Source organism: Mus caroli, chromosome 11 (genome assembly GCF_900094665.2).
Source record: "Mus caroli chromosome 11, CAROLI_EIJ_v1.1, whole genome shotgun sequence".
NCBI lineage: Eukaryota > Metazoa > Chordata > Mammalia > Rodentia > Muridae > Mus > Mus caroli.
Genome location: NC_034580.1, coordinates 64,559,797 through 64,585,319, shown reverse-complemented (window position 1 = coordinate 64,585,319; position 25,523 = coordinate 64,559,797). Strand labels below are relative to the sequence as shown.

The 25,523-nt window shown below is 53.2% G+C and overlaps 4 protein-coding genes across 7 annotated transcripts; 3 read left to right on the top strand and 1 right to left on the bottom strand.

The window, feature by feature from the left end:
• Positions 1-1,741: 1,741 nt before the first annotated feature.
• On the bottom strand, positions 1,742-2,838 carry Tmem256 (transmembrane protein 256). 2 transcript variants are annotated; one of them, XM_021177765.2, is made up of 4 exons: positions 2,712-2,838; positions 2,412-2,443; positions 2,092-2,172; positions 1,742-1,993 (listed from the first exon to the last, which is right to left on the bottom strand). In XM_021177765.2, exons 1-4 carry the CDS (start codon positions 2,794-2,796, stop codon positions 1,850-1,852), a joined length of 342 nt encoding a protein of 113 aa, XP_021033424.1. In that variant the 5' UTR covers positions 2,797-2,838; the 3' UTR covers positions 1,742-1,849. The 2 variants fall into 2 exon arrangements, with proteins under 2 accessions (XP_021033424.1, XP_029339020.1); XM_029483160.1 differs by having other exon boundaries at positions 2,763-2,838.
• Positions 2,839-3,574: 736 nt separating this feature from the next.
• On the top strand, positions 3,575-18,451 carry Nlgn2 (neuroligin 2). 2 transcript variants are annotated; one of them, XM_021176386.1, is made up of 8 exons: positions 3,575-4,315; positions 6,709-7,404; positions 10,797-10,847; positions 13,060-13,209; positions 13,371-13,556; positions 13,666-13,858; positions 14,234-14,830; positions 15,513-18,451. In XM_021176386.1, the coding sequence occupies exons 2-8, from the start codon at positions 6,948-6,950 to the stop codon at positions 16,387-16,389; spliced, it is 2,511 nt and encodes an 836-aa protein (XP_021032045.1). In that variant the 5' UTR covers positions 3,575-4,315; positions 6,709-6,947; the 3' UTR covers positions 16,390-18,451. The 2 variants fall into 2 exon arrangements, with proteins under 2 accessions (XP_021032045.1, XP_029339934.1); XM_029484074.1 differs by having other exon boundaries at positions 3,619-4,315; positions 7,272-7,404.
• A 798-nt stretch (positions 18,452-19,249) lies between these two features.
• Positions 19,250-20,636, top strand: Spem1 (spermatid maturation 1). The gene is made up of 3 exons (XM_021177766.1): positions 19,250-19,552; positions 19,646-19,703; positions 19,874-20,636. The coding sequence occupies exons 1-3, from the start codon at positions 19,409-19,411 to the stop codon at positions 20,602-20,604; spliced, it is 933 nt and encodes a 310-aa protein (XP_021033425.1). The 5' UTR covers positions 19,250-19,408; the 3' UTR covers positions 20,605-20,636.
• Positions 20,637-23,533: 2,897 nt separating this feature from the next.
• On the top strand, positions 23,534-25,431 carry Spem2 (SPEM family member 2). Of its 2 annotated transcripts, none has more exons than XM_021177522.1 (3): positions 23,534-23,738; positions 23,894-23,951; positions 24,053-25,431. In XM_021177522.1, the coding sequence occupies exons 1-3, from the start codon at positions 23,601-23,603 to the stop codon at positions 25,366-25,368; spliced, it is 1,512 nt and encodes a 503-aa protein (XP_021033181.1). In that variant the 5' UTR covers positions 23,534-23,600; the 3' UTR covers positions 25,369-25,431. The 2 variants fall into 2 exon arrangements, with proteins under 2 accessions (XP_021033181.1, XP_021033182.1); XM_021177523.1 differs by having other exon boundaries at positions 23,556-23,738; positions 24,056-25,431.
• Positions 25,432-25,523: the final 92 nt, after the last annotated feature.

Here is a 25,523-nt window from a genome sequence, read left to right as displayed (position 1 = left end):
ACCCTCTTCTGGTGTGTTTGAAAACAGCTACAGGGGCTGGTGAGGTGGCTCAGTGGGTAAGAGCACCCTACTGCTCTTCTGAAGGTCCAGAGTTCAAATCCCAGCAACCACATGGTGGCTCACAACCATCAGTAATGAGACCTGACGCCCTCTTCTGGTGTGTCTGAAGACAGCTACAGTGTACTAACATATAATAATAAATAAATAAATCTTTAAAAAAAAAAAAAGAAAAGAAAGCAGACAGGATTAAAAAAAAAACAGCTACAGTGTACTTACATATAATAATAAATAAATCTTTTTTAAAAAAAGAAAAGTATGGACTCTCCCTAAAGCCTGGCATTTTAGGTAATCCTGTTCAGTTTTGCCTTTCTTGCTAGGCCCTCCCTGGTGAAGTGGAGCATGCCCACTGCCCAGCTGGCCCACTACTCTCTTCCTTCGCTCCTAGCAACGCGTATGCTTGGGTATTAATAGTTTTTTAAGGTTTACTTATTTATTTTATATATCTGAATACAGTGTCGCTGTTTGCAGACACACCAGAAGAGGACATCAGATCCCGTTATAGATGGGAGCCACTGTGTGTTTGCTGGGATTCAAACTCAGGACCTCTGGAAGAGCAGCCAGTACTCTTAACCTCTGAGCCATTTCTCCAGCCCCACGTTTAGTTGTTTTAAACCCAGCAAGTAAGGCGTTCCATGAGAGAAAGGATAGCATCTGTCTTGCCCATGTTGGCCCTCCTTGGTGTCTGCCACCCCATCAACACTGGCTTATAAAATGTCCCTTAAATGTCTGTCAGTTCTCGCCATTCTATGAGAATTAGTCAAGTATGCTTTGCAATTGTGTCTCTTTTTCTGTCTTAGTTCAAACTCAGCCAGGAAGATCCATGACGCCCCCAAACCCTCCCCAGGTCTACCTCACTCTCTGTCACTGAAATGTCCTCCACACACTAGGGCTCCTTTAAGGATCATCTCAAGCACTACAAAACATTTTTCAATGTCCAATTCATCTGGGTTTTGAATCCCAACACAGTTTATACTAATTGCATGCCTGTTCAGTATTGCCATCGCTCTCACTTCTCAACTGTGTGGGCATGGAAAACATTTGTTTCACCAGGTGGACACTGTGGAAAAGAACATCCCTGGAATAACAGGGCTAAACCTCACCATCCTCACGTAACCAAATTCTAACAAAGGTGGGTACACACACCTGTAATCTCAGCAACCAGGAGGCTAAGGCAGGAAGCAGCCGGACATACAACTCAACGGAAGAAAAACTGCCCACCATTCCCAAGGCTCTGGGGTCAACCCTCAATATGGGGGGGTTTGGAGGGGAACTCCAATGAACTACATGAATGAAATTACTAAAATCTACATCCCCATGTGTTTTTTTAAAAAAAGATTTGTTTATTATTACAATATCTAAGTACACTGTAGCTGTCTTCAGATGCACCAGAAAAGAGCATCAGATCTCATTACAGATGGTTGTGAGCCACCATGTGGTTGCTGGGATTTGAACTCATGACCTTCGGAAGAGCAGTCGGCACTCGTAACCACTGAGCCATCTCTCCAGCCCCTCATGTGCTCTTTAGGTAAGAGGCTCCATTAGTTCATGCGTTCTTTATGAGCCCTACCCACAATTACAACACCGTTCCAGAACCAGAGGGTCTTTGTAGTCAGAAATGCAAATTCAAAGGTAGACTCTCTGCCCTCCCTTGCTCAAGGTTAGATGAATAGAGACACCAAAGTTCTTTATATGCCTTTTTCTTTTAATTTCTTTTCCGCTTCAACATTGGCTCCTTCCCTCTGCGCCTAATTACCCAGAAAGCCAGAACTGGGTGCTTAAACAAGAGACTTCAAAAAGCCAAGGCAAGCCAGCCCAAGATTAGCAGGCTCCCTCCCACAGGCCCCAGAGTCTGGATGCTGGTGTCCCCACTCAGAGCCTGGTAGTAAAAGCTGGTGCAGAATAAGGTAGTTCCAGACGCTAACAGTAATCCTGCCTGGAAGAGGTGGAGAACAGAATACAGAATTTTAAGAACAAAGCATCATGAAGGGAGTGAATGGGGTTTGATTTAAATTAGGCAAGGGAATTGGTTACCCAGACAGGTTTTCTGCAAGAGGGTACCCCTAACAGGGCCAGGCTGTGCAAAAAGTGGTGTTTGTTGGCCTTGTCAAAGAGCTGTAAGAAAAAGAGGAGAGATTTTCTAAGCAACATGGGACCGAAGTCCATTCACTCTTAACCCTGTCACCTCTGACGGCTCAGTTTGCTGCTCCCCCAGGTCTTCACGCCAAAGGCCTGCAGTCCTTGCAGTAGAGACCTACATTTGACTGCCTTTCCATTCATCTCCCCACACCCTCCCAGTTTAAGGACACCCAAACATCGCGCCAAGTCCAGGAGTTCCAGAACTGTTACTTCACCTCCTTCCCGTAGGCATCCGGAAACTGAGCGCCTGTAGAGAGAAGCAAAACCAATCAGAACTGTATTGGCTTAGACCCTCTCAAACCCCGGGGGCACCTAAGTAGACCGCATCCCTGGACGCTTCTGACTGGTGGAAACAGACGTAGTACTGAGACGCTTTTGGACCTAAAGACAAACTTGAAGGTTCGGGATTCTAAGGGATCTCTATTCCATAAAAAACAAGACACTTCCTATAGGTCCCTCCCCGCACCAGATCCCAAAGATTGCCCCCAGCCCAGCTGCATCCCACGTCCCCTGACCGTGTGCCCCGTAGGAGGCCAAACCCAAGGCCCCAGCTCCGGACAAGGCACCTAGGCGACGGAAAGCAGCCCCTACCCCGGCCATAGCTGTGGGTGGTCACGCGCGGAACCAACACCGCCCTGACCACCCAACAAGCCAGCCAATCCCGATTGCCCATGCAAATAAGGTCCAAAAGTGCCCAATCAGGGCTATGTTCATTTCAGAGCCCCGGTTCCCTTACAGACGCCTTTGTAAAACTTCTGTTGAATGGAGAAGATGTCTGGCAGGCGGAGAAACTAGAACCAATTAGGAGCGGAGGAACGGAGCAGTGGGAGGCGGGGTTGAGGGTGGGACTAGAGGATTTGCGTCACGGATTGGCCCACTTTCCAAGTTGATCGCCTCTTCGACACCCCAACCCCACACCTCCAGCTAATTTGCAAAGATATCGGTTCCCCACAAAGTTCCACCCCTTTTTCTACAGGCTCCTCCTGTTCTGCTTCAAACCAGACCCACTCCTCAAAAGGGGCGGCCCCACGGATTTCTAAGCTCCACCCATTGCCATCAAGCCCCTCCCATCCCACGATGGCCCTGCCTCTGTGCCTAGAGGCCCCGCCTTCTTCGTATGATGCCCTGCCCTCTATAGTTCAGCTGTTCTCCCCCTTGCTAGACCCGGAGAGCCCAGAGGGTGGGAGATCCGGGGGGGCGGGGGGAAGAGATGTCTTCACCCTGCTCTAGTTCGCTACGTCCATCCGTCCGTCTGTCCACTCCCACCCCCTTCACTGTCTTCAACCCCCCCCACTCCAGAGGGCGGGTGGGCAGGCGGGTGCAAGCGAGGGGTGTGCGCCGCTCTCTCGGCAGGGGGCGGGGGAGGCGGCCGCGCGGTGACGCGCGGGGCTGCTGCGGCTGCTCCGCCGGCGGATCATCACTCTCGAGCTGGGATGGACGCGGGGCGGGCGGGCCCTGGCGCGCAGAGCCAGGAGTCCGGGCCTCCTGGCTACTGAGCATTTCCCAAAGCCTCTCCTAGCCCCTTGCCTTCCTTCCTAGGAGCCGCACCGACCTCTGCCTCGAGGCTCGGGACTCGGCCCCCGCCCTCTTCTGACTCCCCGGATCTCCCTCTCCCGCCCGCCCTCGGGATCGACTAGATCCCTCCCCCTCCCCGAGGATTCCGGCTGGATCCCTGCCCCTGCACCGCGGATTCTGCGCTCCGGGGCTCCGGGCCCCTAGGGATTGCCGTGGACTCCTCCTCCAGCACCCGATCCCTTAGGATCTGTCGCCTGAACCGCCTCCTGGTCCCTCGAAGCCATCCCAGAGAGCCAGTGGATCTCCAATCTAGTCCTGTCCCATTGCTCCCTCCTGGCTCAGCCTTCCCCACTGCGGGGTTCCCTGTTCTTGAGCTCCCTCTGACCCTATACCCTAGCTTTCCTTTTCCTGGGGATCGACTGGATTCCGGCCCCGCCCCCCGGGGCTGGGGCGATCCCCCCTCCCCCGCCGGGTGAGGCGCTGCAGGCGGGGGCTGGGCCTGCGGGGCCGCGGGGGCTCAGAGGCCGCCGCCCCCCTTCTGAAACCCGTCCGCCCCCCGCTCGGAGCCCTGGATGGAGGCACCACGGCCCCAGGGCTGATCCAGGTAGGAGCTAAGCCATGCTGGGTGGAGGGGGCTGCGCGGCGGTCCATTGGGGTCTTCCTCTTCCCATATTCCTCCCTGCGCCTGGTTTCCCTCAGCCTGCTCTGTCTGCGTGTCTCCGCCTAAGGATGCTCTCGCCGTGTCTCTGCGTCTTGGTCTCTTTGTCTCTGCCTCTCTCCAGTCCATGAATGATCCTTTGAATGGGCCCACAGACCCCGTGTGTTCCCATCTCCCCCTCCCCCTCCTTCTCCCCTTCCCGGCCAAGCCATTTTCCCCACTGCAGGAAGGGGGGGGGCTGCGGCCTGAGCCCCCGTCCCTCAACTCTCCCCGGTTGGGGGAGTCGGGCCTGGGCTGGAATGGAAGAGCAAGGCAGAGGGATCGGGAGGAGGGGGAGCAAGATGTAGCAGACAGAGATGAAGAGAGAAAATGGGGGAGAGAGTAATAGAAAAAAGGAGAGAGAGAGAGAGAGCGCGAGAGAGAGCGAGCGAGCACTTGAGGGAGAAAATCAGAGAAGGTATTTGGAGGAGAGAGCGATGAGAAACACCAAGGAGACAGAAATGAGAAAAGACTGAGGGGTGAGAGACTGAAGGCAAGAGCTGGAGCAAGCCAGTTAAGGCCAAGGAAAGATGCTTCAAGGGACCCTGTTCGGAGGAGAAAGATGGGGGGGGGGAGCTCTAGTGGGAGGGGAAGAGAGAAAAGCTAGTTAGAGGAGAGGAGGCAAGGGGCCCGAAGTACCTTAAGGGAAAGGGGTGACTGAGGCAGGACATGATGGGAGAAGAGGGAAGAGATAGCAAGGCCCAGCCTGGCATAGGAAAAAGAGATGGGGGGGGGGGAGTCAACTACAACCCCCCCTTCAGCTGATGGGAGAACAGGAGCCTAAAAGGACCTGAAAAGGGGAGGGCATGACTGGGTGTGAGTGGTGAGGACTCCTGTGTCCTCATCTCTGGAATAAATTGACACCTGCAGAGAGCCACCCGCGGGCTGGCGCCTGGCTCTGAAAAGCCCGGCGTCAGCAAACAGTCCTGAAGGGGGGGGGTGCCAAGGGGGGGCTTACTGAAATGACCTGGGTGTCTGCCCTGCCTACCTTTTTACTGGTCCTGTTCCTGCTGCCTGGGTACCAGGGTAGCAGTAATACTGGGGACTGGCAAGGGGGAGGGGGACTGGGAAGGGGAGGGGGTACTCCTGGGGTGAGAAGATATCTGAGGTTTGCCTCAGGACGTAGGTCAAAATGCTGTGCAAAGAAGACCTCAGCCAGGGTCCAAAGCTCTTCCAGATTGGGGGTGGGGGGGTCAGTAGGCTTATTTGAGAAGCCAACCTCAGTACTGCTTCTCTTATCCCCCTCCCCATCTGCCAAAGACCTGGTCAGTAGGGTTAGGCTCTGATGGGGCTAAGCAGGATGGGGGGAGGGGCATGTCTCTTAGGATTCTCTGTTCGCCTAGACTACCCTCCCCTCATATATACATATTTCTTCTTCTCTGATAAGATTGGGTGAAACGAGCGTTCTGACTCTTGTCCCTGTCCTCCCTCTCACGGCCCGAAGGGACTCAGCAACCAAGCAAGCCCCTTCCCCTCTTCCTCTAGACCACCCCCCTCCAGGGTTAAAGCTGCAGCCCGTTGCCGAGGTAACATTGCGGGGCAGCATCCTGTCGCCCAGCAACCGGCTGCAGGATCATGCATCTGTCCCTGGATTTGCCCCTTCAGCATCCCCTACTCACTCTAACCCCTGGCTATAGACACCCCAACTTCTAAGGGAAGACATGGAAGGGCCTGGGGAGAAAAGGACCCCAAGTGCACAGATCTTTAGGGATTGGTACACTGATGTGGACAGAAGGTACTGGGGTTTGTACAGTCCTGAGAAGGCCCAGAGTCTGGCCTGGGGTGGGGGTTCAGCGCCATGAAATTACAGCTCAGGAGTAATTAACACGTATAAACAAACCCGCCACTTCCTGCTAGTTAATGACTTGGTATTTTTATTTTCTCTTCCTTGTCTATCTCATTCTCTCCCAGGGAAGTGGGGACTGGGACTCCTGAGTCCCTAGGGAGAGCCTGCCTGGGAGGGATAGAGGCAGGAAAGGGGCACCCTGAGTCTAGGATCACCCCCCCCCGACCCTGCCCTGGACATTTATCACATCTGACGCCACCCCCAATTTGGGTCTCTGCGGAGGGAAGAGGGCAGCTGGGGGAAGGGGATGTCAGGGGGCCTGCGGGTGGGAGAAAGGGGGTAACTTGATCTGAAATTCAAGCCACTAACCACTTGTCTCTTGTTTCCCCATCCTTTCCGTCCTCCCCATCCAATTTCCCTTCCCTTCTTTCACTTCTCTGTATTTTTCTGTCTGTTTGTCTGTCTGTATCTTGCACACCCTGTCCGGGTCCCCGTTCTCCCCTTCACCCGGCAGGTCGGGCCTCCCAGCACCTTCTTCTACCTTCTTCCCCTTCCCCACCCCCTACCCCCTCCATGGAGAGAAATAGACTCCTCTTCTGTCCCTTCTAACCCAGGTCCCTACCCGTCCCCCTCCTCCTTCCTTTCCCCCGCCCCCTCCTCCCTCCTGGGGCGAGGGGGGCCTCCCTCCCTCTCCCCCCCTTCTCTCTCTCCGAGGGGGGGGTCAGGGGAGGGAGGGGGGGTCCCCCAATCAGCATGTGGCTCCTGGCGTTGTGTCTGGTGGGGCTGGCTGGGGCTCAACGGGGAGGAGGGGGTCCCGGCGGCGGCGCCCCGGGCGGCCCAGGCTTGGGCCTCGGCAGCCTCGGGGAGGAGCGCTTCCCCGTGGTGAACACAGCCTACGGGCGAGTGCGCGGTGTGCGGCGCGAGCTCAACAACGAGATCCTGGGCCCGGTCGTGCAGTTCTTGGGCGTGCCCTACGCCACGCCGCCCTTGGGCGCCCGCCGCTTCCAGCCGCCTGAGGCACCTGCCTCGTGGCCCGGCGTGCGCAACGCCACCACCCTGCCGCCCGCCTGCCCGCAGAACCTGCACGGGGCCCTGCCGGCCATCATGCTGCCTGTGTGGTTCACCGACAACTTGGAGGCGGCCGCCACCTACGTGCAGAACCAGAGCGAGGACTGCCTGTACCTCAACCTCTACGTGCCCACTGAGGACGGTAAGGGCACAGGCACAAGGCCGGGCACCCTGTAGACACAGCCCACAAACGCACACGCAGACCCTCAAGCACAGGACCGACTTCTGCCCCTAAGCTGGGCCTTGATGGGTAGTAAGGGGCAGTATGTCCCTGCAAGCCTCTGCGGATCCTCCGAGGTAAGGGTGCCTGCTTATCAGGCAGGCCTAGGAGCATCCCGTAAGCATCTCGCAGCAGAAACTCTTTGTGCTCTAGAAGGAAGGGTAGCTGGCATTAGGCCAGGCTCACCCAGCCTCCCCTGGAAAAGGCAAGCAGTCAGACACTTAATCTCAATGTTGGTGGCTGGAGATGATGGATCCCTCCAAGGCTTGTTCCAGCCTTGCCTCTCCACCTCCTGCCTTTCTCTCTCACATAACTACCTCCAGATTTCGGTTTCATCCATACCACTCAGAGTTCCCGTCCTCGGGCCAACCTTCCCTGACTTCTATCATATGGCACCTGTCAGTCCCTTGCCTGAGTTGAGTCAGTGGTATTCAGTGACTTCTTGTGGGAGATTTCTGTCTCCTATACCAACATCCCTCCGCATCCCTGAAGGGTCAGGGGAGCTTCTTAGCAAAGGCCCTTTCACTCACAACACAGCATCCCATCCCCATCAGAACATCCTGCTTGAGTTTGAGATGCTGTTTTTGTGAATGAACTCCTGTTTGCTGTAGGACAGCTCTGTACTCCAGCGCTTACTGCCAGTAGCTTTCCCCTCACCAACCTTCTGCACACCAAGATTAATCAGAATGTTTTCCAGCCACACACACACACACACACACACACGAAAACCAGCACCACAAATAGCTTCCACATTGCCCTTTTGACATACAATCTCACCACTCCAAAACATCCCAGCACGTCCACAGAACTGACTCTGTCTGCTGCATGCTTCCTCCAGCTAGTTTCTGGTAACTTTACATGCAGGCCTGGTAACCAGGAGCCCCGAATGAATCCTGTACCTCCTCATTGTGTACTCAAGTTCTACAGTAACTGAGACTCAGAGGCTTAAAATGACCATTTGTCCAGCTGGCCATGTGTTCCGGTATCTTACAAGTTACAGCTCTCAACCCCTTTACAGAGTACACATGCCCAATATTTCCCTGACATGGTATTCCCATTGCCCACGTGGGTCCCAACCTTCCCTTAATCCTGGATGTCAATGCTGTATCCCTGGATGCTCTGGTAACCTCCGTGCGTGCAGTTTTTATATCCACATAACCTTGAGATCACCCTCCTGAAAGGTCCAATATGAACACCTTTACCTTGCACCAAGATTGCTCTTACGCCAATCACAAGATGACTGGTATACCTTAAACCTGCCCATGCCCATGCTAATACTTCCCATATGGACCACCTTCTGCCCTGTATTCCAGCCCTGCATTCTAGATGACTGCCCCTCCCCAGGTAAAACCGTGACTTCTAACAGCCTAGCCACAAGGTTCTTCTGCCCTCTCCCTCTCCCAGCGTCCTCTTCCACCTCCCTTCCCTTACCACTTCTGCACCTTATCTCCCTGAAGTGCTCGCTCATCCTCTCATCTCACCACTGCTACCCGCTGATTCTCCATCACCATGTGTGTGTGTGTGTGTGTGTGTGTGTGTGTGTGTGTGTGTGTGTGTAGTATGGCGTATGTACGCGCGTGCACATGCACATGTGCTTTTGAGACTGGGTCTTATTCTGTAGCCTAGGCTGGTCTAGAACTCACAAGGAAGCTCAGGCTCCTCTGGGAACTTTTGATAATCCTCCTGCCCTAACCTCCTGAGAGCTGGGTTTATGAGCCACCATGATCAATAGCACCCACACTTTCACATAAGCTATCTACCCCATGCCTTCCTCATGGGGACATTCTCGTCATGCCTATGCGAACCATCTATCACTTGTCACCGCTGGACTGTCCACTCCATCTGCACACAGATCATTCCCCCCCTCCCTCCCTCCCTCCCTCCACTCTACGCCTGCCTTCCCACACCTTCTGTATTTTTAACCGTTGCATATTGCAGACCTGATTGGGGCCTGACACATTCAGGTGATCTCACTAAATCTTCACACCAGCTCTAGGAGGAAGTGGTTCTCACACACACACACACACACACACACACACACACACACACACTTCACAGTCTCACGGTCATGAATACCCTGCTGACTTCATCCTAATCCATATCCTCTCACAAAATAGAGGCCCTGGTCCCAAGTCCACCAAGTGGATCATCATTGATAGCGCTAGTCTGAGCTTTGTTGACCCCACCCTTCCTTGAGTTTTGGGGAGAACCAGTTAGCCTGGGGAACTCCCTGAGACTCTTCAGCCTCAGTTCTCTCCTGACTAACACCCAAATCCAAAAGAAGTCTAACACCAGTCTGTGGGTTCTGCTGGGACTTTTGCTGGTCTTAGCCTCACTTGCTCTCCCAGCACGACATCTACTTTATGTATTAGACTGGCTTAAGGCACTGTTTCCTAATGTTGGCAGAATGAATACCCTGAAAGGGGAGGAGGGCTCTTTTGCAGTGGACCTAGGGTGGGGCTGGTGATACTAAGGGAAAATCACAATTTGGTGGGGAGGAGAAGAGGCCTGGGCAGGGGCTGAGGTGGGTGGGAGTGTGGAGGGATAAGCTGGAGTGGAGGGCAAGACCTGATGACCCTTTTCCCTGCTTTGCCCATATTGGGGAAGTAGGATGAGAAGCCAGGCCTGTGAGTGTGGATGGAAGAGAAGTGCTGGGGGTGAGGCTGGATAAGGGCCAGGGGGCAGCCTAGCTGACCTACCCATAGCCCTTCGGTTGGCAGCAGGGGCTTCTGGAATCAATGAGCAATGGGGTGGTCTGTCCGAAACCCATCTTGCCTTCTGACCTCCAGAACAGTTCAGAGGGAAGTAGAGTCCTTTCTGCACAGCCTCCTCTTACAGCCTCAAGTGGACAGCCCATAGCATGTGGCTGGCCCTGAAAGGAGTCTGCCTGAAAGGTGGCCCGGGTGGCAAGCCAGTCTTGGTGTCCCTAGGCTCCCCCCACCCCCATTCCCCTAACACTATTTCATTTCCAGCAAGTAGCAAACACACCAAAAAGCCAACAAGTCCTTTCCAATTAAGTAACTGTGTCTCAAGACAGCCTCAGCCCCCTCAGGCACCCCACCCCTCAAACCCACCTTTTCTTTGGGGCATGACTTTTTCTGGGGAGGGGAAAAATTGGGTTATAGAAACGTTTTTCTCTTTTCTTGGTTTCTTTTTCTTGCAAACAGATTTTGCTTTTTTTGGCTTATTTTTTCTGCCTCTCCCCCCTCCCCTTTTCTGCTTTCTCTCCTCCCCTCCCCATCTACCGCCTCCCCTGACCCCATCTTTCCCCACAAAATTGTCCTTTTTTCTCTGTTTTGTGTTCCCGGTCTTAGGTCCGCTCACAAAAAAACGTGACGAGGCGACGCTCAATCCGCCAGACACAGGTAGATTTAAAAATCCCGCTGATGCATGTGGTTGCTTTGAAGAGGACTCTGATGGCCCTGCCCCTAACTAAATGTCCCCACAGCTCTCAAGGCCCCCCCCCAGTCGTTCTCCCAACTAAAAATGCAAAAGAAAAAAGAAAAGAAAAAATTTTAATAATTGGAAAAAAGAATTATGAAAATGTCAAACTAAATTTGAACAATGTTGAACCCACTAGTTGACCTGAAAGGCTAGCTATGGTGAAATAAGGTGAAAAAAGAAAAAGGAATTGGATTGCCAGAAAAAAAAAATTTTTTTTTTTTTTGGATAAAATGCTGAGAGTTTGAAAGAAATCTGGACTGTTTTGCAACATGTGAAATGTACCATTTGACCGGAAAAAAAAAGTTTTAATCTGAAGCAAAATAATATTTGAAAAAATTTGACAAATTAACGACATTAACCAAAACATTAGAAACCTGCTACGATTTCTAACTAAAGCCTGTCAGATTTAAAAAAAAAAAAAAAGTGAACATCTGAAATGAATCAAATAATTCGAAAATTTTTAAAAACAGGGCCCAATATCTTGAAGTTTCACCACAAAATTTTGAAATAATGCAAAGAACTTTTTTCTTGTTTTCTTTTTTTCCCAGATGGAGCTTTTTTTTGTTTTTTCTTTTCTTGTTGAATCTGCCCCAAGATCTTCTTGCTTTTTGGTTGTCGTTTTTTTCTTTCTTTCTTCTTTCTTGATCCTGGTTTTTGTTGTTGGTTTTGAATTCTTGTTGCCCCGCCCCTCTTCCTGCTCCTTCCCTTTCTAATATCCTCCCCCCCCCCCAACAGGGAGAGGTCTCGGGGAGGGCGGGAGAGAAGGAGGACATTTAGGGCAGACCCCTGGAAGGAAGGAAGGAAGGAAGGAAGGAAGGAAGGAAGGAAGGAAGGAAGGAAGGAAGGAAGGAAGGAAGAAAGAAAGAAAGAAAGAAAGAAAGGAAACAAACAAGCGCACTGTGAGGTTAAGGCTGGGANGGAAGGAAGGAAGGAAGGAAGGAAGGAAGGAAGGAAGGAAGGAAGGAAGGAAGGAAGGAAGGAAGGAAGGAAACAAACAAGCGCACTGTGAGGTTAAGGCTGGGAGGAAGAACAACGTCTTGGGATGCACCTGGCCAAAGAAGTCCAGAGATCAGGGCAGGGGGCAGAAAGGGCCTGTCCTATGACTTGCAGGTTGACCTTCTGTCAGGATGCGGGAGATGGCACAGATGCTGGAGACCAGCTGTAGGGTCTAAGCCCGGCTCCCATGGCAGGCAGATGTTAGACAAGAGCTCTACCACTGAGCTAGAGCCCAAGAGCATGCCAACAGTTCAAAGAGAGCTGGAGCCGACCCCAGCCTTGGGACTTTAGAGACATCCTTGGCTAGTAGTGGGGAATCGGGCCATATAGTCTTGAGGACTCTGACAGGCTCTCCTGGACTCCCAGCCACCCTCTTTAGGAGTTTTCACTCTGTTGTCCAGTCCAGAGCTTCATGGCCTGCTACGTGTGGCAGCCATCTAAAGGATTCTTTGGATATGGCACCACGAGGGCTTCAGTGTAGGAGAGGCCAGTTTGGAAGGAGGAGAGTCCAAGAGTCAGAGCTTTACCATGACTTCATTAAGCAGGCTCTTTCCCACCCTGCCTCCTCCTGCCACAGTAATTAGGCTGGGGGTTGCCATGGTAACTGGGGAGGTGACCTAGAAAGGAATTAGGGCGGGGAGGAGACCAAGCCCCCAGGGACCCTAAGGCCTGGCACCCCTCACCCACAGACTAGGGTGCCATGTGGAGCTGAGGCCCAAGCCTGAGTCTGAGGAGATACCAGGGCCTCCCAGCACCTCCAGCCCTAGTCCCGGCCTTAGTCCGCTCTCACCAGGAGCAGGAAGGAGACTTGTGTGTGTGGAGAAGCCCTGAGGAGGGCCACTTCCTACCTTTGGCCTCTGTTGGGCTTCTTGGAAAGTGTGCCCAACATTTGGTGGAGTGCTTGGACCCATGCTGGCCAGTGATGAGGAGGGACCTTCCTCTAGGCTTAGCTGGGGAGGGAGGGAGGGAGGGAGGGAGGGGAATCCGGTCTTGCCCCCCGCCAGGGATGTTAGTGACAAGTCCCCCGAGCTCCAGGCTGATCCTCAGAAGGCCTGGGAGCTCCAAAGTGCTGCTTCTGGTCTGACTGTGTCCTTGTCCCCGATCTCCCGGCCCACCTGCCATCCCCTCCCCTCGCAGATATCCGGGACTCTGGGAAGAAACCGGTCATGCTGTTTCTACATGGCGGCTCCTACATGGAAGGCACCGGGAACATGTTCGATGGCTCAGTCCTGGCTGCCTATGGCAATGTCATCGTAGCCACACTCAACTACCGTCTTGGGGTGCTCGGTGAGGGTGGGCAGCCAACTCTTGGGGGGCAAGGTCTGGGAAGCAGTCCTGGTGGGCAGGGTCCTCCCAAGTATGCTGATAGACTTACGCTGCATTAAGCCCCTGGCTGAGAGGCAAGGATGCTGTGACACCTCCAGGGAGCACCCTTCTTCTACCCCTAGGTTTTCTCAGCACTGGTGACCAGGCTGCAAAAGGCAACTATGGGCTTCTGGACCAGATCCAGGCCCTGCGCTGGCTCAGTGAAAACATTGCCCACTTTGGAGGTGACCCTGAACGCATCACTATCTTTGGGTCTGGTGCAGGGGCCTCCTGTGTCAACTTGCTGATCCTTTCCCACCACTCAGAAGGTACCAGCAGCCTCCTCACCTGCCTTCCCTTCCCAAAGCCTGGACCCTACCAATCCTCTCCTTCCTTTGGCTGATAACAGCCTAGCCTGAGGTCTGCTTGTCCCACCAGGACTGTTCCAGAAGGCCATTGCTCAAAGTGGTACTGCCATTTCCAGCTGGTCTGTCAACTACCAGCCGCTCAAGTACACGCGGCTGCTGGCGGCCAAAGTGGGCTGTGACCGAGAAGACAGCACTGAAGCTGTGGAGTGTCTGCGCCGGAAGTCTTCCCGGGAGCTAGTGGACCAGGATGTACAGCCTGCCCGGTATGGGGGTGGGAGAGGGCTGGGTCCAGGTCTCTGCTTTCCTAACTGGTTCCAAGGAGGTTGAGGTGAGAGGTTCTTGGAAGCAATCTAACTGGGCAAGGAGAAGTGGGCTTCAGATACCTCTAGTGGTTGTTGGTTAGCAGCCCTCCTTATGTGGAGGTCACCATACCACATAGATCAAGCACAGGGTTTCACAGAATGCTTTAGGAGGATATCCTGAGGGGCCAGAATGCCCTGAAGGACTGACTCTGTGAGTCTTCGGGTCATGGAAAAAGGTCTTCTAGGCAGAGGGAGCTAACTATGTGTGGCTTAGGAGACCATGGGCCCAGAGGAGGCCAGCAACTGGATGGTGAGACCTTGCCCCCTTCTCTCCAGCTACCACATTGCCTTTGGGCCTGTGGTGGACGGCGACGTAGTCCCTGATGACCCCGAGATCCTCATGCAACAGGGGGAATTCCTCAACTACGACATGCTCATTGGTGTCAACCAGGGAGAGGGTCTCAAGTTCGTGGAGGACTCTGCAGAGAGTGAGGACGGTGTGTCTGCTAGCGCCTTTGACTTCACTGTCTCCAACTTTGTGGACAACTTGTACGGGTACCCAGAAGGCAAGGATGTGCTTCGAGAGACCATCAAGTTCATGTACACGGACTGGGCTGACAGGGACAATGGCGAGATGCGGCGGAAGACCCTGCTGGCGCTCTTTACTGACCACCAGTGGGTCGCCCCGGCTGTGGCCACCGCCAAGCTGCATGCTGACTACCAGTCCCCTGTCTACTTTTACACTTTCTACCACCACTGCCAGGCTGAGGGCCGGCCAGAGTGGGCAGACGCAGCGCACGGGGACGAGCTGCCCTACGTCTTTGGTGTCCCCATGGTGGGCGCCACTGACCTCTTCCCCTGCAACTTCTCCAAGAATGATGTCATGCTCAGCGCGGTAGTCATGACCTACTGGACCAACTTCGCCAAGACTGGGTGAGGGCCAGAGGGCCTAGTGGGGCTGGGTGGGGCACTCCTGTAGGCTGAGGTACCCTTGCCTTCTTTCACAAAGTCATCACTCTAGGAAGACACAGGCTCTTACATGCCCTTGCTCTCCTGAGACAAACTACTGAACACCTTTGTATCAGATACAGAGGGGGTTGGAGATTCAATAGTGTTAGAAAGGTCTCTGTCTTTTTGGGGAGTAGGCTTTCTTAGGTAGCTTTGGTGCAACTTGGTCTGCATCTAAGTATAGAGAATGTCTGTCTGTCTGTCTGTCGCTATGTCTCTGTCTCTTTCCTGAGGTCCACTGACTTCTCTGCCCTCTTTGGTTTTTACCTCCTGGCTGCTCTCACCAGAACTGTCTTCCTGACCTGTATCTCATGTGCCCGTTTCTCCATTTCTCAGCTCTGTGTCACTGCATATCTCTTCAAACTTCATCTCTGTCTTTCTCTGTGTCTCTCTCATCTCCCATCTCTCTCTCTCTCTCTCTCTCTCTCTCTCTCTCTCTCTCTCTCTCTCTCTCTCTCTCTCTCAGGCATGCACCACTATGTCTAACCTTTTCTAGTTGTAGGTCTTTCCTGGTCTCTAAATCTCAGACTTCTCCCTCCCCTTCTCCTGCTCCATCCTCCTTCCGAGCCTCACCCTCACTCCTTTCCTTGCCCTCCTGTGCCCACAGTGACCCCAACCAGCCTGTGCCACAGGACACCAAGTTCATCCACACCAAGCCCAACCGCTTTGAAGAGGTAGTGTGGAGCAAGTTCAACAGCAAGGAAAAGCAGTATCTGCACATAGGCTTGAAACCGCGCGTGCGCGACAACTACCGTGCCAACAAGGTGGCCTTCTGGCTGGAGCTCGTGCCCCACCTGCACAACCTGCACACAGAGCTCTTCACCACCACCACTCGCCTGCCTCCCTATGCCACACGCTGGCCACCTCGCACACCTGGTCCTGGCACTTCCGGCACACGCCGTCCTCCCCCACCCGCCACTCTGCCACCTGAGTCTGATATTGACCTAGGCCCAAGGGCCTATGACCGCTTCCCCGGTGACTCGAGGGACTACTCCACGGAGCTAAGCGTGACTGTGGCAGTGGGTGCTTCCCTCCTCTTCCTCAACATCCTTGCCTTTGCCGCCCTCTATTACAAGCGGGACCGGCGCCAGGAGCTGCGGTGCCGGCGGCTTAGCCCACCAGGAGGCTCAGGCTCAGGTGTGCCTGGTGGGGGCCCCCTGCTTCCCACTGCTGGCCGTGAGCTACCCCCGGAGGAGGAGCTGGTATCGCTGCAGCTGAAGCGGGGTGGTGGTGTTGGGGCGGACCCTGCTGAGGCCCTGCGCCCTGCCTGTCCACCCGACTATACCCTGGCCTTGCGCCGGGCACCGGACGATGTGCCTCTCTTGGCCCCCGGGGCCCTGACCCTGCTGCCTAGTGGCCTGGGGCCCCCACCCCCGCCCCCACCCCCTTCTCTCCATCCCTTTGGGCCCTTCCCACCCCCACCCCCTACTGCTACCAGCCACAACAACACGCTACCCCATCCCCACTCCACCACTCGGGTATAGGGGGCGGCTTTGGGAGGTCTGCCTCCCTAGCCCTCCCAGCCCAGGCCACTTGAAGGCAGGGAGGAGGACTTGGCACCGGGCTTTACCCCCGTGGATTTGTCAGACTTCGTGGAGCAGTGTTAAGGTGGACATGGGATTCCTCACTGGAAAGAGAGTTTTTCCCATGCAGAGAGCCCCATTATCTCCTCTGGACCTGGGCCTTCGAACACCTGGGGGGTATTTTTTGCCCTCCGTTGGGACACCAGTCTTCGGTGTGTGGAAATGTGGAAGTCCTTTTGCCCATGTGAAGACATGCTTTCCTCATGGGGGGTGTTTTCCCATGTGCAGGGTGAGGTTTGTTTGGTTTTTTTTTTTTTTGGTTTTGGTTGGTTGGTTGGGTTTGTTTTTGTTTTTTTGGGGGGGGGGTTGTTTGTTTGTTTGTTTGCCGCCCTGGACACATGTTTGCCTCCAAGAATTTCTGCGGGGATTTGTATCCCATGCCTTCGTCTTCTCCTCCCCGTTCAACTCCCTGGAGACCCTGGAAGTGATGTGTGCACATCCGGTGACCCTTGGCCACCAGACAATACAGGGAGGTACCTGGGGAGCAGCAAGGAAATCACAGGCCCCCTGGACCCCGCTCCCCACCCACCCCTGAAAAGCATGTTTCTCCCCCATGGCACAAGTCAGGTGAAGCACGTTCTCCCTGGAAGCCCTCACCTTCCACAGACAACAGAGATTTCCTGCTAGAGGAAAGGGAGAATCTCTGTGCATCCCAGCGCGGCCTGGAAACTTACTTTCCCATGGTCCAGGACGCATTTCATCGAATGGAAACATGTTCTTGCATGTGGATGTGTGTTTCCCAGGCAGAGGGTCCTGTGCTCCCCAGCACTCCCCTGCCCTCTCCCACACCTCAGGTCCAGCGCACACTTCCTCCTTACATAGCAGGTGGGAGCAGACTTCAAATGGACAGAAGCCACGTGGGAAGTAGAGACTTGGAGGGAGATGCCAAGGTGGGAGGATGGGGGGCATGGCACATGTCACACAAGAGGCCGTGCATGTTTAACCTAAGCCCTCAGGGGGCCTGAGGACAGCCTTTTCCTCAGTCCTTGAGATCATTGCTCATCCGTGCCAAACTGGGTAGATGGGTTGGGAGACTCTCAAAATGTGCCAAGGATCCCCTAAGTTCTAGTCCAGGGAAGGGAAACGCCAGGAGCAGGTGGCAGCTAAGGTGGTCCCCCGCACCCCTCCCACTTGTGTCTCACCCTCATGTCATTTCTCCTTCTCTGCCTTGGTTCCTCTTTCTCCATCACTGGCTCCTTCTTTGATGCTCTCTCCCCATCTCAGGGTCAGACCAGCCTTCTCTCTTCACCTTCTTTAACCTGTCTCCCCTCCCTGATTGGTTGAGTTGAAGAAGAAAGGAAGCCGAGGAGAGGGGGAGGGGAGGAGTCAGGAAAAAAGGTTACATGGACAGGCTGGGGAGAGAATGAGGTCAGCCGTACCAAGGAGCAGATGGAGGGGCTGTGGGGGACAGGGCAGACACCAGCAGGAAGATTTTCAAAGGAAATATGGGAAGCAGCTGCCCAGAGGTCTTTGGATTTGGACCTCTTGGGGAAAAGAACGCTGTCAGGAAGGGTTTTAAGGGACACCAGTGGAGGTGTGGCTGAATCTTCATGTATTGTTTGGCTTTCTGAGGGATGTTAGTGCCAAACTTGTATAGGAGTGGGGTGCTGTCTTCCACTGACACCCAGGTCCAGAATCCTTGGTCTTGAGCCCCTGTCCTTTCTCCATCCCCCATGGAAATGTAGTTCTTTTCTGGCCCTTTCCCCTGCCTGGTCTAGCAATTCTTGGAACAGCCATGCCTTCCAAATGCTATCAACCTGGGCCCTGAGCCCTGTAAGCAGATGCCCCAGAGCTGGGGTGTGAGAGAGGGGCTGGGGGACCCCATGATACAGCCACGGACTCCAATGCCCGGCCCCTTTCCAAATAATCCCATGCCCCCACCCCAACCCTTTGCGGCTCTGTACACATTTTTAAACCTGGCAAAAGATGAAGAGAATATTGTAAATATAAAAGTTTAACTGTTGGTTGTGTTGTCTCCTGTCGTGTTAGAAGGTAGGGGGTGAGGAGGGTACCCAGCTCTGGTTGTACCTGTCATGTTAGAAGGGGGTGGGAAGAAGTGCCCAACCCTTTTCAGAAAATAACTCAAGATCTGAGGAGAAATGGCAAAGGGAAAAGTTTCCATCCTGACAGGATTGGATGGTTAAGATAGAGACCAGGATGGGCAAATAGTCAGAATCATAGCATTCAGGCCATTGCGGGGGGGGACTCAAGACCAGCCTGAGCTAGATACAAGACCCCATCTTTAAGATAAAAGTGCTGGCTGGGCAGTGGTGGCACATGCCTTTAATCCCAGCACTCGGGAGGCAGAGGCAAGCCCATCTCTTGAGTTTGAGGCCAGCCTGGTCTACAGAGTGAGTTCCAGGACAGCCAGGGCTATACAGAGAAACCCTGTCTTGAAAATAACAACAACAAAAAAGATAAAAATGTTGGACATGGTGTATGTTGTAATTCTAGGACTGGAGTATTAATGACAGGGAACTCGGGAGTTCAAGGTCACTCCTGCCTACATAGAAAGTTTGAGGCCATCTTAGGCTACATGAGACCCTGTCTCAAGTCAAACAAAACTAAAGGTCAGCAGCTATGTCTGTGTGGTCCAGGGCCTGGTGCTTTAGAAGGCATAGAAACTGATGAGGGCAGATGCCCAATAGATTAGAGAGCCAGTGTGTTCACCCAGGAGGCTAGCTCTAAGAAAGGATGCAAAGAAAGGGTCTGGCTCCTGCCGAGGCCTGGGCTAAGGCTGGGGGGGTTCAACCCTGGGTCTTGCACCTTGAGAGTATCATCTTAGCACATTATGAGGGAAAGCCCCAACCTCATTGTGACCCGGTCACTCTCAGGAACTTCTGGGTCAGGCTGGCAGGCCAGTGGGCATTAGGGGTAGTGGGCTGGGGGCCTAAGGGCCCTGGTGGCCCTAGGGACCACCATGGCCATGGCTGAGCGGCCTCGGCCTGGGTGGGCCTCGTATCAAAACCCCAACATCAACAACTGCCAGGACATGGGAAACTCCATTCTGCTGCTCTTGGGTCTTATCGTCTGTATTAACATTGGCATCAATTTGGTGACCCTGGTCAGGGATGGAGGGTGTGGTTGGGGAGGCTGAGTGGGAGGCAGGCCTGGTTCCAAGGACCTACCTGTGGTCACCATGTCCTCCTATACCTAGCTCTGGAGCCGAATCCGCATCCTCTTACACCGAATGTTCCATATCATTTGTGAAAAAGGTAAGGAAGGCTAGGGGTTGGGGCCTAGCAGGGGCAGAAACCAAGCGTTCTATTCCACCTGACCCTAAGCTGGCTCCTTAAGATGGAGTTGCAGCTTCTCTCTCAAAGCCCCACCTCCCATCCATCTCTCTAGAAGCCAGCCTTTCCAACAACCTCACCTCTCCCTACAGAAACCAGTACTTCACTTGGGAAGCTGGTCCAGCCCTCGAGGAAGCAGACCTACCCCAAAGTCCATCTTCGATGTACCATGGACCCTGTGAAGATGACTGTGACCCCCCCACCCACTCGTCGTCGTTACCGCCATCGAGCGCCTCCATCTCGCCGTGCCTGCCGCCCCATAGCTTGGGCCCCTGATACTGATGATGAGAAACCTCCACGTCAGCACCCTGCAATCTGTTCCCGCCACTGGAACAATTCTAAGGATTGGGAAGGCTTTCAATCTATGCAGGAGGTGTGGGAACCTTGGACTCAGGATGGTCTAGAGCAACCTCCCCAGACCATCCGCTTCCAGCCAGCAGTAGAGGCCAGGCCTCTCAAATCGGAAATCCGGTCAGACCAGGGCCTAGAGGCCTATGTGTATACTGTAAATCCTCCGCCTCCTAGTCCAGAGGCTTTGAGCCATAAAAACAATGCGGCAGGGTCAGGGGGATGTGTTGAGGGTGAGCAAGCACAGGGCCAGCCTGTCTCACCATCCTTTCTGGGTCCAGCAAATGTCCCTGAAATACCCCGGCGCCGTTCATCAGGCCGAATAGTCTATGATGCCCGAGATGTGAGGAGAAGGTTACGAGAACTCACCCAGGAGGTGGAGGCTCTGTCCCACTGTTACCCCTTGGTCTCTGGATCCAGCGCAGCTGAGGGGACAGGCAAAGACTGGGTGTATCGTCCCCTGAAGGGAAGGTGACTGGGGACAAAAAAAAAATAAAAAATAAAAAAAAGAGGAAGTGGTTTGTGGTAATATGGAGAGAAGCGATCCTCACAGTACCCAGAATTTCTGGTCACTAAGAGAATGACATCCCGGGGCCCTTGTCAATGTCTTGCCCTCCTAGGTCCTGTCCTGAGCCTTTCTAAGGTCCTTCTTGGTTCCAAGACACCCAACTGCTTCCACCTTGCTCTTAGTGACCAGAGAAGCCACCAAATCAGTCGAGATCCTCAGGCAGTCCTGAGCTAGAGGACAGACCTCAGGCCCCATGGCCCTAACTCAGAGGTCTAAGGAGCCCAGGTTTAGACTACAGGTCTAGCAAAAACATGGTTCCTCTAATGCTCTGGTTTCTTTGGGCCAACTGCTGAGGAGGGAGGGTCTCTAGGCTCTCGCAGTCTCCCAGGCAGAACCTCAATTTCCTGCAACCTTTGAGAACAGACTTAGAAACAAGAGGTAAAACAATAGGGACATCTCAGGAGGTGACATCCCATAACTGTCTTAGCTTCTGTGATCTTGTGCCTGTCCATGTCACAAAGGAAAGGTGGAAGCTCAGGCCAAGTGACTTGCTTGTGGCTACAGATACCAGGGACCATGTTCACAGCCTTAAGACTCTCCACCTCCCCCACCCCCCAGCCTGCACAGCCATTCCTGCTGGCAGATAAATTCCCAATGCCAGTGAATCACCCCAGCCTACACTTGGCCAGCAGAGAAACAGATACCCTGCCCTGCTCCTAAATGACTGAGATTCTCCCATGCATATTAAGTTTTCTGCAAATCACCATATACATATGTATTGTTCATTATACTCAAGTTGCTAACACATAACCCCAGTACTCAGGAGGGCTGAGGCAGGAGGATCATTGCAAGTTCAAAGCTAGATAGGTTTACATAGCCAGTTCTGGGCTAGACATGGCTAAAATAGCAAGACATTCTATCAGCAAAACAAAACCTCCAAACGGGCTGGTGAGATGGCTCAGTGGGTAAGAGCACCCGACTGCTCTTCCGAAGGTCCAGAGTTCAAATCCCAGCAACCACATGGTGGCTCACAATCATCCGTAATGAGATCTGACTCCCTCTTCTGGAGTGTCTGAAGACAGCTACAGTGTACTTACATATAATAAATAAATAAATCTTAAAAAAAAAAAACCCTCCAAACAAAGAGAAGTTATTGATCATGTTAATTTTATTCTGTTACATACTGAAAAGGTACGGTATGTTTGGAAACCATAGGAAATACCTTTTCTCCATTTTTAAATAGTTTGCTATATAGAACATGCTTGGTTAGCAGGAGGAAGGAAGGATCAAGGAGTTCAAGGGTAGACCTTGGCAGACTACCCAAGACCCTGTCTGAAAACAGCATGAAAAATGACTTGTCAGGGTGGTGCACGCCTGTAATCCCAGTACTCTGGAGGCAAAGGCAGGATGCTTGTTGTAAGTTCAAGGCCAGTCTGATCTACATACTGAGTTCCAGGCCAGGGAGGAATATACAAGATCTTGTTTTGGTTTTTGGAGACAGGGTCTCATTATGTAGCCTTGGCTGGCCTAGACGTCACTGTGTTGATCATATAGGTGTGTGCTACCATACCTGACCCTCTTTTTTGTTTGTTTTTTTTTTTTAGAATTTTAGGTATTTTATTAGATGATTATGTGGGGTCGATGGGTATGTGATATCAATGAAATGCAGAAGAAGGGTGTCAGATCCTCTAGAACTGCAGTTCTAGGCAGTGAGCCACCCAATCTGGGTGCCGGGAACAGAGCTTGGTCCTCTGCAAGAGCTGTAGGCACTCTGAACTGCTGAGCCATCTCTATTAAAACAAGTCAGCCAGGCAGTGGTGCTGTACACCTTTAGTCCCAGCACTTGGGAGGCAGAGGCAGGCGGATTTCTGAGTTCAAGGACAGCCTGGTCTACAGAGTGAGTTCGGGGCTACACAGAGAAACCCTGTCTTGAAAAACAAAAACAAAAACAAAAACAAAACAAAACAAAAAACCAAGCCAAACCAAAACCTTCCAGTCAGGGGGCTTCTTTCATAGATTTGCGATTGTTAACCTAGTTCACTCGAAAGTCCCCTTCTACTGTCATATCAGCAGTTACATCTTTATACTGCGTGCAATATGCAATTTTTTCCAATGCTGAGTAAATGTCTGGCAAGTATTCTACGACTTTATACTGTATGCGTGTGTGTGGTAGTGGTGGTGGTGATCTATCGAGATGGTATCTCTAGCTCCAGGATGGCCTGAAACTAGGCTGCTTCCTGCCTCAGCCTCTCCAGCGGCTAGGGATGCCAAACCCATTGCCACCATACTGTGCTGTGGTTTCCTCGAGGTGGTAATTATTAGTTTTTCAACTTGGAGTCGGGGTGAGTCAGGAGAGGACAACCTCCTTGGAAGGAAGGAAGACCATGGTTGGGGTTGGCAGTTGGCAGGGACAGCGATCCCAGAAAGGTACACTTCGGCATCTGTATGATGCCAAAGCGAATGAGCCACTGTTGGGCACGGGCGCTGGTGCTAGAGGGAGTATGACACGGAGATAGTCAGTGTGCGGAAGACATGGTTCTGCTATACACCATTCATCATCTCTCTCCATTCTGTCCTCAAAGCAGGCCATGTCTCAGAAGAGCAATGGAATCCCTTATGGATAATTTGACCCTATGAAGGTGATCTCATGACTGCAGCAACCATATTTTCTAACCAGGAGCAAGATATGGGATTAAACAAGGAGACCGAGAAGACTGGACTCAAGTGCCCGAGGGCCATGGTCTATCAAATGGAAGTCAAAGATAAAAAATTGTCATATTATCGATTGAAAGAGTGAATAAAAGTTCTTCTACCTCTGCATTATGACTCTAACCTGCCTCATTATGACCTGGCTCTCGCTCCCAGATAGTAAGCATCTTTCAGTACTGGCATGAAAACAGTGTGGGTTGGGTTGGGCTGGGTGGGGGGGGGGGTGGCCCAGGTGGCCTTAGGACCCCCCCACCATGGAAAACCAGCTGTGGCAGAACACCCTGGGGTGCTGCGAACAATACCAAGAAAGCCCTCAGGATGCTGAGAACATCCTGTTCCTGCTGCTGGGCCTCATCATTCTGGTCAACATCAGCATCAATGTGGCAACCGCGGTCAGTGATTACTGTGGCGCATCCATAGGGATGAAGAAGGCTTTATAGAAAAGCCAGCTACAAGCTGGCTTCCCTTAGAGACGTGGGTGGGGTTGTAGGGATCGGGTTTGGTATTAGCAAGCTGGTCTTCATTCTCATCTTCCCACCACCTCCAGATGTGGCATGGGCTCCAGAATGCCATAGACAAGATGATCTTTTGGATGAATCAGAAAAGTAAGTATGCTAGACAACAGTGCCTCACACTCACACCCTCATCCTAAGAAATCTGGACCACGTGTTCCTAACCCTGAACCCTTTTGGCTCTTGCCTTTTAGCAGAAGTAGCCCAGGTTACCGAATGTCCCCCCAAAGAGCCCCAACCAGCCAACGTCCAGGACGTCCACATCCACTGTATCCTGGACCCTGTACAAGTGAAGATGGCCCAACCCACACAGTGTTCCTCTTCCTCTTCCCACTATTTTTGCAAGCGCTCTAATGACAGGCGCAGCCGCAGGCGCTACGGCTACCAACAGGGCAACCTTCAGATCCGCCAAAGCAGCCAGCAACAGGGCGGCCTCAGCCACCAGCAGAGACTTCGGAACAGGCCACTCTCCCGTGGCTACCCACCCTTTCGTAAACAACCTCAAGGCCACAAGATGTCACAGATGAGGCCAATGCCCTTTTTTGACCTGGAAGACCGAGATTCCCTTCCGGAGGGTCATTCCTGCCCGCATGCCAAGCAACCCCGTCGGGGCTGGGGTAGTTTGTGTAAGCCAGTCCGTCTGGCCTCCAATGTGGGACTGTGGGGTCGCCAGGGTGGAATCCTCGCCAGCCTCCCATTACCTTCCCTCTACCTGTCACCAGAGCTGCGCCGCTTGCCTAAGCGAGTAGAAGCCAAATCAGAACTGAGGCTACAGGGCTTCGGTCCTCATTATTCACAGTCCCGGATTTGGGGTACCGTGGAAGCTGAGCAGTGGGCCTCATCACCACCTCCTCCCCGCCGGCTGCTTCCTAACCCTTCCTGGGTCACTGTGGGTTATAGCTCTTTCCCTTCGGGGGCCCACATACCTTACGATGCCAGGGATCAGTGGAGGCGCGGGACAGAAGGCTGTGAGCCACCACCTGCCTTTGTACCCAGGAACCCCAGAGAGGTCCAAGGCTACCGGGACCACAACTCCCAGGCCCACCGGCAGAACTTCTCTAGCCATACTCACAGCCAACCCAACCACAGCCCACCACAATCCATGGGACACGTGGGTTACAGCTCCCGGGAATCTCACGAAGTCCGCAGGCGGGCCCCTGACTGGATTGAGGTTTTCCCCTCTCGTCATCCTCTGACCACCTCTACCTCCCTGACGGCCTTGGGTGAGGCTTCATACCAAAGGGCCCCACCAGCCAGCTCGGGCCTGATGATCCCACACTCCTCCCAGCGCTTGGCGGAAGTCCAGATTTCTGATCCAACCCCACCTCCAACCACCTTTGTTCCACTCAGTCGGAATCCAGGTGGCAATGCCACCTACCAGGTGTATGACAGCCTGGAGCTGAAGAGGCAGGTGCAGGAGAACAGAGGGCGGGCCAGCTCGCTGCCACCGCCTTCCACCTCAGCTTCAAGGCCCTCTCTGCATAGAAGCCGGACAGGGAAACTTAACTAAGCAACTGATCGTGTACAAGGCACAAGGCGTGGAGAAAGGAATAAAGAGAAAGAGTCCAGAAAACTCGGTTGTCTATTGTTTGGAATCTCTCCTTTCACTGACCTGGGAGTCTTTTTTTTGTTTTGTTTTGTTTTGTTTTGTTTTGTTTTGTTTTT

What these genes read in the sequence shown, in the direction of transcription:
- Tmem256 (XM_021177765.2), bottom strand. Translation starts at nt 2,796, where the DNA reads ATGGCCGGGGTAGGGGCTGCTTTCCGTCGCCTAGGTGCCTTGTCCGGA. An exon ending in GGCCTCCTACGGGGCACACG is followed by an intron (nt 2,444 to 2,711) that starts GTCAGGGGACGT and finishes TTCTCTCTACAG; the next exon opens with GCGCTCAGTTTCCGGATGCC. An exon ending in CTTGCAGAAAACCTGTCTGG is followed by an intron (nt 1,994 to 2,091) that starts GTAACCAATTCC and finishes CACCTCTTCCAG; the next exon opens with GCAGGATTACTGTTAGCGTC.
- Nlgn2 (XM_021176386.1), top strand. Translation starts at nt 6,948, where the DNA reads ATGTGGCTCCTGGCGTTGTGTCTGGTGGGGCTGGCTGGGGCTCAACGG. An exon ending in CTACCGTCTTGGGGTGCTCG is followed by an intron (nt 13,210 to 13,370) that starts GTGAGGGTGGGC and finishes TTCTACCCCTAG; the next exon opens with GTTTTCTCAGCACTGGTGAC. An exon ending in CCTTTCCCACCACTCAGAAG is followed by an intron (nt 13,557 to 13,665) that starts GTACCAGCAGCC and finishes TTGTCCCACCAG; the next exon opens with GACTGTTCCAGAAGGCCATT.
- Spem1 (XM_021177766.1), top strand. Translation starts at nt 19,409, where the DNA reads ATGGCCATGGCTGAGCGGCCTCGGCCTGGGTGGGCCTCGTATCAAAAC. An exon ending in GCATCAATTTGGTGACCCTG is followed by an intron (nt 19,553 to 19,645) that starts GTCAGGGATGGA and finishes TCCTATACCTAG; the next exon opens with CTCTGGAGCCGAATCCGCAT. An exon ending in CCATATCATTTGTGAAAAAG is followed by an intron (nt 19,704 to 19,873) that starts GTAAGGAAGGCT and finishes CTCTCCCTACAG; the next exon opens with AAACCAGTACTTCACTTGGG.
- Spem2 (XM_021177522.1), top strand. Translation starts at nt 23,601, where the DNA reads ATGGAAAACCAGCTGTGGCAGAACACCCTGGGGTGCTGCGAACAATAC. An exon ending in GCATCAATGTGGCAACCGCG is followed by an intron (nt 23,739 to 23,893) that starts GTCAGTGATTAC and finishes CACCACCTCCAG; the next exon opens with ATGTGGCATGGGCTCCAGAA. An exon ending in CTTTTGGATGAATCAGAAAA is followed by an intron (nt 23,952 to 24,052) that starts GTAAGTATGCTA and finishes CTTGCCTTTTAG; the next exon opens with CAGAAGTAGCCCAGGTTACC.